Source organism: Chlamydotis macqueenii, chromosome 3 (assembly GCF_036417535.1).
Source record: "Chlamydotis macqueenii isolate bChlMac1 chromosome 3, bChlMac1.mat, whole genome shotgun sequence".
NCBI lineage: Eukaryota > Metazoa > Chordata > Aves > Otidiformes > Otididae > Chlamydotis > Chlamydotis macqueenii.
In genome coordinates, this window is record NC_141558.1 from 2221408 (window position 1) to 2234930 (window position 13523).

The following is a 13523-nucleotide window of genomic DNA, read 5'->3' on the forward strand; positions in this document are numbered from 1 at the left end:
ACAAAACAGCTTTCTGTATTAAACTCAAAATTTGGCAATAAGTCAACAGCATGATCTCAGATTTTTTGTGACTGCCTCGGGGAAAATGTTTTTATGCAGTTAAGAGATTTAAGAGAGAGGTGTTTTGGTGTAGAACTATCTTTAAAAGGTTTGGGTTGGCTGACTGCAAGGGATCTGTGTGTTTGTCTTTTCCATCAGGACTTGGGTGTCGCAGTTTCTCCCCAAAACCACAGTATGTGACCTGTGGTCTGCTAGGACCACTCATCTTCTCTGAGACCTTGCTCTTGACAGCCTTGTTTCCTGGAGAGTGAGAAGACAGCCCAGGACCTAGATGTGGGCCAAATGAATTATTTTGGAGATGACAGCTCTCGGGAGCTCCCTCCCCAAAAGCACCCAGCGCTTTCCTTTGCCGCATCTGGGTGGGAGCAATCGTGTTGGGGCAGGCTTAAAACCCCTGGGGGAAGTTGGTGTCCCCAAGCTGACTGCTGCTACTTCTGGAAAAGCTCATTCAGCCCAGCCTTTTGACCTGAGAGAGCCTAATTTTATTTCACATAGGAAGAAAAGATAAAAGCCACATAAACGATAGCGTAGTCTTTGTGTGCCAGTAGACTCCATCTGGAATAGGTGCCGTTCTTCCCCAAACTTACAGCAGGTCATGCTGTAGCATCTGGACCACTCCTAACCCCTGAGAAGAGCCAAGATGTGTCCATCCTCACGGCTTGGTTGCTAATATTACAGACATCTCTTGATGGAGCGGAGTAGATCATCCCATGCAAACCCCTGTGCTGCTCTACCCACTTGTTTTCAATGCCCAGCTCTTGCCACATCTACCTGGATACAACACCCTGCCTTTCTCTTTCCCGTTGGTTCATCGTTTGTCTTTTGAAGCACTTTGAGTCCGTGTTAGTTTGTGGAGAAAGACATCAGCAGTGATAGCTGAAGAAAATTCTATTAGGTCATTCCTTTTCAGAACATAGTACCTGTCTCTAAGCTCTCTGCGGATGTTGGCCAAATAATCCTTTTAATAGCTTTTGTGAGTTGAAAGGGTAGGTAACTGTCATAAGGCTAAATGATTGCATAGATTAATTTACTTGTGGCCAAAAGAAATCAATTGTAATTTAAATTTTTGTCTCTAGACTGATTATACTACCAGACATCAGCTTTCTCCTTCGGAGTCTACGGTGCGTGTTGAAGTCTGTCTCTGATTGTCTATGGGCCTGGGTTCGTTACAGATTATGCTGAATAATGTGATTGAACACTTCCAGTTTTTAACCTGTGGGCGTGCGCAAGCTCAGAATACTCAGCTGGTTGTTTAGATCCGTCGGGTATCCATTTATAACTTGAGTTGTTGGAATTCGTAGGCTGAATGTGAAAGGTTATTTACCAGGCTTGAAGACCCTGGGTCTGTTGCAAACCGTGTCACAGCACCTGCCGTAAGGTGACCCTCTGTAAGCTGGTTGTATAATTGTACGCCGGATAACAAGAAGTCAGAATGTGTTTGCCTTTCACAGAAATCTCTTGACGTTTTTGTGTGTTTTAATTGTGTCTTACAGAATGGTGAATAACACTGAAGACCCTCAAGAGGCTTTATAACGTCCCATCCCCATGTAAAGTATGCTCAGAACTTTTCCAGTAGTGTAAGTAACAAGCTAAAAAAAAACCATAAAAAATGAGTTGTTTGGCATTTTTCTGTTAATTTGTCTGAGAAATGACTGGATATATGGTTACAATGATCGTCAGCAATTGGTTAAATTGGAGATTTCCTCTGGTTTGGTATTTGCTAGACGTTTAAACCAGGGAGCAGTAGGATTTAATTCCTCAGTTGGTCTGACTGATAGGTTATTTCTACTTCTACTTTTCTGTCACTGAAAGAGAAGGAAAATCACGCAGTTCTTGGAAACTCAGCAAAAAGGTGGTGTTAAAAAAGAGATCTCCATACATCTACTGACCATACGAGAGGGGTACCAGAGCTGTGCAAGAGAGTTGAGCGCCACTACAGACTTGGTGAAAGGGAATGAGTACACCAGTAACGTAGAGTTATATAGCAAAGGCAGAAAGCCTGGGGCACCCAACCGAACGGGAGAGTTGGATGTGTCGGACCACGCAAGTGCTGCTGTAGCTTGAATCCCAGTATGGATTGTCGTTGTCTAAGTCTCATCCTTGGATTTGGCTTATTAGTTTGGGTTTTTTTAAATTACTTCTGTCATGAAGCTTCAATGTAATTGGTATCCATGCTGTTTCTTCAATAAATAAGCAAATGAATTCAAAGTTTCAGGCTTGTCAGGCTGAAAGGAGAGGCTTGACCTGTACTGTGCTGTCATCCATCTCTCTCTCTGGCCAGTCCTGTGTCGCTGTTCCCCACACCTCTTTTACAGGCACGACCAAATACTTGTCCACTGGCAATCAGATTCTTGAGGTACTGTGACCTTTTGACTTCTGATTGTACCTTCTGTCAGCCTGAGCTGAAAAGAGGAAATCCTGTCTGCAGAATAGGTAGCGACAAACTGGGCGGCTGTGAATGCAGTCAGATTTTCCCAGATGGGTTATTTGAAGGATGAAGGTTATTCATCTGGCGCGTGGACATTCGTAGTGCGAGTGGCAGTGCAGTCACGGACTTCTGTAGAGGGAATCACGGAAAAAAGTAACAGCACACAGGAGTTTTGTGTTGGAAACTAAACCACCAATGTATTTCAAAAAGACTTCTTGGTACAGCCATTAATTAGTTATTTTCTGTTGCCAGTGGCTTAGTCTAAACTAGCTGTTTCCTACTTTGGTGCCAGTCCCCTGAGCCACTTCCTCTTCTTTCTTTTAGCTGGAAATATTTCGGTATTAAAACCACCACTTGAAGTGGTAAAGATCTAGTTCACAGCAGGAAAGAAGTCTGGAGGTAAGGCCACACTGTCCTGTGCATCTTTATTATTCTGGTAACTCGGAGTTTGCAGAGCGATCTCAGAGCTCCTCTGTGCTTCGTGTGAGCACAAGGACAGTCTGTCAGCTTTAACTTTGAATCAGACTTTTAACAGACATTTCCCAGCCATGAATTAGTTTTAATTTCCTGTGCTTTACCTAGATTTCAGTCGTGTTCTGCCCCTGTGCAGTTTTAGCCGGGTATCGCGTTGTTCTGTTCCTTTCTGGAATCATCGTGGCGTGTTGATGTGCCACCCTCCATCAGAGAAGCAGCAGCTTTTTTGGTGTATTCCAGTGCACGTGCCATTAATAAGGTCATGGAGAATGCAGTGTAATTATAGGTGAATAATTTTTGACTGAGTGAAAGCTGGGATGAACCTATCTGGAGGAGATTAGAGAGTATTAAGTTAGAGGAAATGGGCCAAGATGACCCATTTAGGTGTAAAGTTTCCAGATTAAAACCATAGATATCTTTCAAAAAGGGTAAGTGGGCATCATGGTTTCAGAAGGGGAAAGAAGAAAACAAGAGTCTTAAAAAAAATTTGAAAATTACCTTAAATACTGAATAAGATTAAAATTGAGTTATCGTAAAACTGCCATGGTTAGAGAGTAGTTTGGTTACCCTTACTGAGGGGCAGCATCCTCTGTCAGCAGAGTAGGCAGCTGGTTGCAGTTACCATTTCACCTGCCTGCTTTTTATCCACAGTTGGATAAGAGTCAGTACTCGAGAGAATTTGAGGCATGGTGTGAACACAAGGCTCTTGAATTTGGGCTCACAAGAATTACTCGTTTATCTGAAACCAAGTCTTTCTGTAGCCAGTGCAAGTATAGCTCTCTTGGGATCTCCAGAAATACAATGGGAGTAATGACTTGTACGTCACAGTATTAATTAGTTAAGATGTGTTAATAGTGAGATATGACCATCAGTGTTTGTGTAGTATGTTTCACGCTATCTCTCAAATTATGATTTCTGGTAGAACTAGACTGTTTCAGCATCATCACTTAAAGTTTACCTGAATTATCAGGCCGGTGCTTACGAATCTAACTGCCAGCAATGCCAGAGCTGTCTTGGGAGTGAGTAAAAGCCTGCTGAGTGGAAAGAAAACCGGTGTGAGTAATGCAGATGAAAAAGGACTAGGCTGAAGCCTTGTTGTGGTTTAGGAAAAACAACAGAAAGAAAAGACCAAATATGTGAACCATCCAAAGCCAGCACGCGCTGAAGAACAGACAGAGGAGTTACCGTGGCTTAGAAAGCCACTGCATGGCTGAGCTGCGTTGAGTGTCCAGCTTCCTTGAAGTGCGATGCAGAACACGTTAATTAAACCTGAGTGAAAGAGGGCTCCGCTAATTTACTTTTTTTGTCTTCAGTGACAAGGTATCATGTAAGTAGTTGGTGGCTGTAGGAATGTCCAGTTGGCGTTTCAGGCTTTCTTAGCTGCAAGCGTGTTGTCTGAGCCCTTAGTTTTACTTCAAGATAAACCAGATGAGTTAATTCACTATTTCACAGGCAGCTCAGCCACTCTGAAAAGGACCTAAAAGACATCTAGTTGCATGCGTGCCTCTTATGCCTGCCTCTGCTTTTGGCCAAATTGGCTTCTCCCTGTCTGAGTTGCTGATAACAATCACCAAGCCAATTCAGCTTGCCAAGCCAGGCGCACACTGGCTGTGGGTTGGTTGGTTGACTGTTTGTTTTTTTTTTTTGTTTTTTTGGTTTTTTTTTTTTTTTTTTTTTGCTGGGTTAGGGAACCAAACTGGTCTGTGGATATTTCCACCACGTCCTGGAGCTGTGCAGAGGGACAGAAGAGCAGCATCAGCTCCTGCTGCGGGGATGGGGTGCTTGCAGGTCAGTTCTCCCTCTCTCATGTATCTGCAGCCTCAGGGCTTGCATATGTAGGTCTTCTCCTCAAAGCAGGACGCAGAGAGAGTTGAACTTGCCCTGAGGATACAAGTTAGGTCTTCTCTATGTGATGCAAGAGGAAATTTCCCTAGTTCACGTCTAGGCTACACAAAGAGATGTTTCTTGCTTTAAGAGCACTGATTAGGACATGTGTTTCTTTTTGAAATGCTTTTAAATAAAATAAAACTCTTAATACAGCAGCAGCTGTGGCCAAGAGCCCATGTTTTCTGCCATAATGATTTCTACTCTTCAAGGAGCTGCAGTTACCTATTCCTGAGTTGTTCTCCAAGTATAATCTCTGTCTTCACCAAGACTGTGCTCCAATAAAACTACACTTGCTTACTAGTGGGAAAAAAATTGCTTTATAGTTCAGAACAAAATTAGGGGTAGGTAAGTTTCGGTTATTTGCTGGATTTGGATTTTAGTTTTCTGAACTAACAAATTTCTCTTTTAAGAAAATATATTGGTTGTTACTGCTGATGATAGATCCCGAGGGAGAAGGAAGGCGCCTGAAATACTTCAGAACGTCTCTTTCTTTACATGTAGAAGAGCCGTGGTGGAGATCTTGGTGATGGCATCCTTTGAAACTTGTCCTACACCTTGTCATACCTGATGCTGTAGATGGACCCGGTAGATGGCTGTTTGTGTGGTGAGAAAACGCTCAAAGTTTGGCCAGGCACTTGGTTTGCCTTCTTGCAGAGCACCCGTGTGACTTTGAACAAGTCATTTTGACTTATCTGAAGGCTTCTTGAGCTCTTGGTCTCAAAAGTTAGCATGGTTTTACTTCGCTGCCTCACAGGGATATTATATAGAAAGATGTGTTTCAAGTATTTAGCTACTCCAACTAGCAGGCTTAATAGAAAAGAATTCTGAGATTCCATCTGTATTTTAATAAAGGATTGACCAAATTCTGAAGTGAAGTGGAGGAGGCAGAAGTCAGCAGTATACCCACCCCTGGAATCTCGACAGCTGAAAATAGGTGACGTGCCAGTCTGGTAGCTGGGTTAGTTTTATTGCCACGATGTGGGTTAAAGCCAGTATTCTGACGTGCTGGTGAGATTTGCTTAGCTGTGTAACTCAAGCCCCCAAGTCCTGCCCTGATTCTGTTACAGAGCTTATATCCGACGTTTAGTCCTCAGCTGCCGAATCCAAGAGCTCCTCCTTTGCTCTTGGCACAGGTCTGGGCTTCGGGCGCTGGTTCAGCGCTCGGCTGCCGCTACAGCTTTTCTCACTGTTTGTTAGTCCTTCTGATCCCTCCTTCTGCCCTTGAATCCAGCCTCAGAGTTTGAATTCCTGCCTCGTTGCTGTAGAACTGCAGCAATAGTAGGAAACCCAGATTTTTAGAAGCAGGGAAGGTTGGGGTTAGACAGATAAGGTGTCAGTCTGAATCAGTCTGCGCCTTGAGTAGAATTCAGAAGTATCTGGCTCCCAGCCCTGTGCTTAGTCAGAGGTCAGTCCCTTTTGTAAGACTTGGATTATGACAATAATTGACATTTATATTATATTTTTCCCTTGTAAGATCGATCAAATTCTCTCTCTTTTCCAGAGATGTAAAGCAGATACTATAAAGGAGAGTGAGTTACTTACCCAAGTGGAATCAGTGGCAAAACTGCTGGGGTTTGCTTGCTGCCAATGTAACGAATATTTTATCAGCACCTAGTAAAGAATATTTTATCAGCAGTGAGGAATTTCAAAGGCTGAGCGGAACAACAGCCTATGTAGACGCAGTGACTCTGGGTTTGGGGCTCTTTAACTAGCTGAGAAACTTGAAGCCTCCTGAAGAAATGATATGTTGATATTCTGCTCTCAGCTTGCCTTCTCTAATTTGTGTAGCGGTGAGTATTTGATTACGTTGGATTTATTTTCAGAAGTTTCAGGCTGCTCTTATTAACTGTCACCATTTTGATCGAAAGCGTATGGCAGCGTTCTGCATTCATAAGACGGTGTTTTGCATTCATAAACAGAACCGGTGACGTTTAACCTCGATAGATCAGCTTGTAGGCTGATTTCACTCCTTGCTGCGATGCGAGGCTTTCGTTTCCCTGGGATGAGAGCAGTCATTACAAGCATTACATGTTGTTTGTGAATCAGGATGAATGGGAGTAGAGTCCTCTTTGAAAATCAGAACGAAGAGATGCAACTGCAGGAGATAATTATGCTAACGTATGGAGAAGGACGGCTCTGTGTTCGTTGGCATGATGAGCACTTGAGGCCTGATTTTTTTTCTCTCTCTCTTGAAAACTGGTACAACTCCACTGAAAATACTGGAGTCGCAACTGATGAGCGTAAGTGTTGGCTCAGATGAGTCAGATCCTTAATCCTCTGTTGCGCCCCAGAATGCATCGCATCCACTACTGTTTAGAAGGCAGCTTTGCTTAAGGTAGTGCAAAGCTTTGGACATTCCTAAAATATTTAAATTGGCTGTTAGTGAAAGGAGGTGCACTTGATCCTAAGAACAGAAAAGACCAAAGCTTGAATTTTGGAAGATTAGATAGTGTTATGCCCTAAATGTCCCAATTTTTTATCCAACAGTGCCTTAGAGCTGCGCTTGACGGGTCGCAGTCTTTGCCGCTGAATGTGTGTGCGTGGTTGCACCATTTACTTTAAGAGATATGTCAACCGCTCCGTGGAACAGCTATAGCTCAGAGTGAAAGTCCCTCTCTCGAGCATCTTGTAAGAACCAGTGGCATCCTTTGGGATGGGTAACGGTGGGGTGAGATGTGGAAAAAGAAGGAGGAGTGAATGAAACTTCGCTTGGGTCCTGGGATCTCGTAAAAATGTATGGAGAGAGAAACAAGCTTGTATAACATAAAGCATGGTTTAAAAATTAACAGCTTGGGCGGCTGGAAGCGGAGTTTCTTTGTAGTCACTGGTTCTGATAGAAAGCATCCGGAGCCAGCAGTTCACGTGGATTAGGTTGTTGGATATCAGGCTGGTTGATAAGCAAGTTATATTGCCTTTGGAAATAGCAGTCCATCCTTATCCATTTTTGCCTGCTGTCTAGATCAGAGACCTCACGTAGGAGGGAGACGTAGCAGCCCGGTCGTACTGAACGAGGATCCCTGCGCTGGTGCACGGTCTGGGGACGGGGCGTGCAAAGCCAGCGCAGCTGCTCTCTTCGGCTTTACGTTTTGCATCGCTGGAGGACGTCCATCTCCACAGTTGTTCAGATGGCAGTTGTCGCTAGTACTGTATGCACATACACACAGGGGAAAAAAAACCTGGCAGGCTAAGGACTTCAGGCTGTGAGAAAAAAATGTGGTAGTTAAAATACTTGTTTAGTAAACTAGTTGTAAAAAGTAATTTTTTTGCTGTGTACTTTGAGATCACCTCCTTCAGCTGAAAAGCCGCGACTTTACCTTCTGATTTTGCTCTTCCGTTTAAAAGGCATGATTGTGTTCAGTGACACCTGCTACGTTGCAAAAAAATGGTGGTGCTGTAAAAGATAAGATGACAAATTCTGGAGATGCTGTTAACAGGGCAGTAGAAGCTGGCATCTCATCCCATCCCATCCTGTTTGCCACAGTTGATGTGACTTTATCAGAATCGTTCTTAAACCAATTACCAGACCTAGGATCCTGTTCTGAACACTTTGGCTCTAGCCCACATCCATATTATGCAGATTATATCAAATATAGGTCTTATATCAAAAAGCACAACTGGTTTTTTTGGGTCTGTAGAGCTTATTAGATGAAGTAGTGAATTTTAATGGAAATTTGGAGAAGGGCCTCTGCAGAGGAGGATCTCTTCAGTGATGCTAGAGTAGTTCCTACTCATGTACAATGAGTAGAATAGTGGGGAAAAAAAATGATTTCTTTTGATCATTAAAGAGTCCAGAGCCATTTTCTCAAGTGTTAGAGGTGTTAAGGTTGGTGTCTGGCCTTATTCCCAAATGGATAATTGAATTGCTTTGAACTTCTGGGAGTTCAATTGGACGTGGACTTAGCTCCTCGGTGGTTCTATGGGATTATCCTGCTGTGTTCCGTCACCTAGAAAGTCAGCGTTGGGGTAAATGATTCATATATCTGCGTGGGCTTGGGCTATGATGGTAGGTGAGAAAACCTTCCTGCATTTTTTTTATTGCTGTTGTCGATGAGATGTGGGAAGTTAAGGGAAGAGAACACCTCTGTATCTGGCCACGTACCCCGACTGAAGATCAATACTTTTGAAGTGGGGAGGGAGGCCCATGACTAAAGGGTGAAATTCATACAAAAAAGAGGCAAAGTCTAGGTGGTATGACAAGGAAAAGCCATGATATTGAAAGCAATTATGCGCCTGAACAGCCTTTTCTCCAGAAAATGGCATTGAAAGTAAAAAAGAGCGATGCTGCATCTGGCTGGTTGAGACCTTCTGGAATATTTATATCTGCATTTGGGAGTGAAAATAAGTTCTTCTTTTATTTAGCTCCTTATAGTTCTCCTTTCAATCTGATATTCAGGTTCCTCAGGTTCCTTTTGGATGAGCCATGAAAGATAAGCATGAGGTTTTAATGCTCTGTAGATACCAAGAGGCAGTAAGTGGAATTGGGCCATCTCGCTTGGGGTGTGACTGCCAACTTAATGTAAGAAATGTAAATAAGTTTGGTGTTTTAAGCTGTCAGTATCTAAGTAAGGTTGATAAATTCTAAGGACCGGATTCCATTGTGACAAAAATTACAAATTTTAGTTTTGAGCTTAATTAGTACTTTGTAGAGGTCTTGCTTTCAAAATCTGGGGGAGAAGAATGCATGGCAGTTCTCCCTTGGTTCGCTCTCTTTTTGGAGCGTCTCCCCAAGGAAATTTGACAGCCCATTGTAACTGGTGAGAGTTTTGATAGCTGATCAGAAGGTAAAGCATGCGATGATAAGCTAAGATCTGCTGGCGTTGCGGATATTTTGCTACGCTGCCAGCAAAGTCTGCCCACAGCAAAGCAGTTGGTCCACATTCTTTGTTCTCAGGAAAAATATTTGCTGTCTTTATTTTCTCTTCCACACCTCCAATCATTCTGCTTGTCCCTGTCTTGTTTTGCTTCTCGTTACTTTTGCCGTTGATTGTATTTCACAAGGAAAAAGAAGGGGGGAGGCAAATTCAATTATACCTAGCCAGAGGAGTTCAGGAGGATAAGAGGCTCTTAGAGCAATGTGGGGGGGCTGAAGGAGGGGAGAATGTCCATTAATTAATGAGGTGAATGAAATTATGATGATTCTGAAATGGCTGGTGTACTTGACTGCTTTGTAAATTGATCTTAAAACAGGGGAAATTTATTGAAATATTTTCAAAAGGGAAAATAACTGAAGCCTTGCTGGAGTAACAGTTGTAAATAGCGTTACCGTAGTTATTCATTAAATAGTAGTAGGTAGTTAGCCACGTTGGGACATGTTCAATAATACCAAATTTTGCAATATTTGTTCTGAGTTTTTAATGGAAAATTCCCAGTTCCTGCCGTTGTTTCCAATATGTAAAACTCACTCAGAAACAGTGTTTGTAGATCTTCAAGGCTGTGTAGAAAAGCCCGTGAAAATGTGAGTAAGAGTTCAAAATCAGGAAGGCCAGTAAGAAGCACGTCAGATGCAAAATATGCTGTGTATGTAAGTATAAACAAGGCAATTTTTACATCTGTGTATGACATTAGTGACCGGCAGTGAGGTCCTGTACCTAATTTTGCTGTTCACATATTTTTAAGTGTTAAAAAGTTCTACAGAATTTGTCTAGAAGGATTGGAGTGCTAGTGGGGTGCCTTGCGTGGACAGACTGACTGCTAGGATCCTTGGCTTTAGGGGTTTTTGTTTTGTTTTCAAATTGCCAACATTTTTCCAATGATTGCGTTAAACATAGTGTAATGGATTTAGTCTGACAGTAGGTTTGCTGCTCTTGGATTACTTTCTGCACACCTTTCAGAAGCAGTCTACAGATTAACAGGCCTCTGTAGATCGCAAGATGGAAGTCGTTGAGTATCTTATTCTCAAGGCAGAGGATGGCCTTGTCCAGCAGCCCTCGCATCCCCGTGCGATTGAAATTACTGCACGTGCGCAGCGGATCCCCGCCGCATCAAAGCGGGACAAGTTGAAGGCCGGATCGCTTTCCCACATACGGCCGCCTGTGACAAAAGGTCAACGGTTTCTCTTGCGGCGAAGAACACTGCAGTTCATTATGTGTAATTCACTAGTAATTCACTAAAGGATAATTAGGATTCACTAAAGGATTACGTGTCATTCACTAAAGGATATTAATTTGGCCTGAGAACCCAGATCTGGAAGCTCAGCCTTGACACTTTAGACAAATTAGGGATCACGCCCAAATTTGAATGGGAATGACTGGCCGTGGCAACAAACTGCTGCAGGACATGGTAAGTTCTGTGTGCTTGACATTTCTTAAGCCATCTGGAAAGTCATGCTTTTGTCAGGTGGGAGTTCTTCAGTTCCCAGGGCCGGAAGGACAAAAGTTTTTGGTTTCTGCATCTTTGACAAACTGGAGATTAGATAATCTAAAGTATGTTTTGGTATTAATTGTCAAAGAATTGATAACGTAGAAATTTTGAGTAGAGGTAATTCTGGGAGGAGATTCTGGTTCATTAAATCCTCCAGTTCAAGAAATACTTGAGCACCTGACACTTGGTGTTGACAGATAAATGATCTGGGAGATGGTGGCATGAGAAATACAGGTAAGAAATAACAAAAATAGATTTGTCTCTAAGGGGAGGTGAGCTAACATATTGAGTGAAAACCATCTCAAGGCCAGATGCTTAAGAAAAGATTTTTCTTTTTGAAAACCGTGCTACTTGGAGCTGATGTAGGGGGATTTTGGGCTCTACAGGAGTTTGTGATGCGAGTCCGTAAGTCAGTGCGACACTTCTCACAAAGCCTGGAGAAAAGGGTTGAGCCGCGCTGCCTCTCCCGACGCAGAGGCCAAACCTAGAACACAGTGTCTGTTTCCAAATGCTCCTTGTCAAGCTCTGAACGTCTCAGTCTGAGATGCGACTTCCAAATTTGAGTTGTTACAATTCCAGTCAGTTGCTAGTCTACTGCTGCATTGGCTGCTGCGCCTGCCTTTTAGTAGAATAATCTAGGTGCTTGTCTTTTAAAATTTAAAATGGCTTGTACTTTTTCAGTAATCAATTGTCCAAAGGACAGCACATTCCTGTTGGACTGAAGCACTTAGACGGCTGTAGTCCGTCTGTCTTCTCACATAGTCATTTTCTTGGATGAGAGTCATCCCCTTGCATTGTCCTCCTGCTTTCTTCTCCCATGCACACACTGTTGAAACAGTGAAAGGGGCTCAACAGTTGCTTGGTGAGGCCAAAGACAGGAGCTGCTTCTCTTTTCTGTGTTTTCTTGGCTCCAAATGCCATTTTTGTGGGTTTGTGCATCCTGGCTTTGTAGCACCATGTCTGTACAGCTACACTACTGCTCTACTAAGCAAGCCAGCTCTCGGTGCTGTTCTTAGCCCCAAGGCCACTCAAAATCATAGAATCACAGAAGGGTTTGGGTGGGAAGGGACCGTTCAAGGCCCCCCAGTCCAACCCCCCTGCAAGGAGCAGGGACATCTCCAACCACATCAGGTTGCTCACAGCCCCGACCAACCTGGCCTGGAATGTTTCCAGGGATGGGGCATCCACCGCCTCTCTGGGCAATCTGGGACAGGGTTCCATCACTCTCAGTGTGAAAAAAAAAAAAAAAAAAAAGGTTGCTACTCTCTAATCTGAATCTCCCTCCCTCTATTTTAAAACCACGACCCCTTGTCCTGTCCCTGGCCCTGCTGAAGAGTCTCTCCCCACCTTCCCTGCAGCCCCCTTTGGGCACTGGGAGCCTCTCTCAGGTCTCCCCGGAGCCTCCTCTTCTCCAGGCTGAACAGCCCCAGCTCTCTCAGCCTGGCCTCACAGCAGAGCTGCTCCAGCCCTCTCATCGTCAGCTTGACAACATCCATACTACAGCCCCTCAGCCTTGAGACTGAGTGGCTGCACGCAGAGTGTCTGTGGTTTCCGCTCCATGCAAGAATCTTGAAAACAGCCTGCAAATTGGTCAGGAGTGCACTGGTTGTGCTGGACCGCAACTGAGCCAAAGGCAGTGACAGTGATTTAATAATGCTGCAGACAACTATGTGTGGATGCTGCGGTGCCTCTTCCTGGGCGCTGTTTAATTTACTGGTATTGCCATGGCTGTACTCTGACTCAAGGACAGACCAGTTCCTGTGGCCTAGGCAGGTCTATGTTGCGAGATGTTGCTCCCCTGAAGAGATTTCCTCGCTAAATCCCCAGAACCTGTGGGCTTGGTTTACTGTACGGTGATTCGTGTCTCTGTAAAAAGATCGAATGCAGTAATCAAAAAAGTTTTGTCACTCCATGGCTCCTGTTGGGTGCTTCTCTGTGCCAGGGCAGAATGGAAATGAGGAGTGATCGTCAAAATTTGCGGAGGGAAATAGGCAGCTATCCCTGGAAGGTATAGCATGACCGTGACAGCCGTCATCCCTCTTCTGGTTTTCACAGGGTCCTTGGAAGTCTTGCTTGACTTTCCCGAGGCTGCTGTTTGCTGTTTGAATGCTCTCGCTTGTAGGCATCGTACATTAGCTCTGTCACGTCTCCTGGAGTTTGAGTGATCTCTTCACCCTGCTCTCCTGCAGGAACTGTAATAAACCCTTGACTCCTAAGAAGATTCGCAAGAAGGATGGAAAATGCCTTGATCTCTTTGCCAATTTCTGTCTGCCTTCCATCTGCCATCCCTTCTTCTCGAGATCTTGAGTTCTGA

General features: G+C 43.9%; 1 protein-coding gene across 15 annotated transcripts in view; it reads left to right on the plus strand.

Moving 5' to 3' along the window:
• Window positions 1–13523, plus strand: part of HMBOX1 (homeobox containing 1) — a 106490-nt gene that overhangs the window by 43436 nt on the left and 49531 nt on the right. For 14 of the 15 annotated variants that reach the window (XM_086744940.1, XM_086744941.1, XM_086744936.1 and 11 more), the window contains exon 2: window positions 1554–1637. In XM_086744940.1, the coding sequence (XP_086601066.1) occupies window positions 1615–1637 (23 nt within the window). In that variant the 5' untranslated portion in view covers window positions 1554–1614. Of the gene's footprint in view, window positions 1–1553; window positions 1638–2812; window positions 2888–13523 lie in introns of those variants that run through there. The other variant, XM_086744939.1, reaches the window with a different exon arrangement.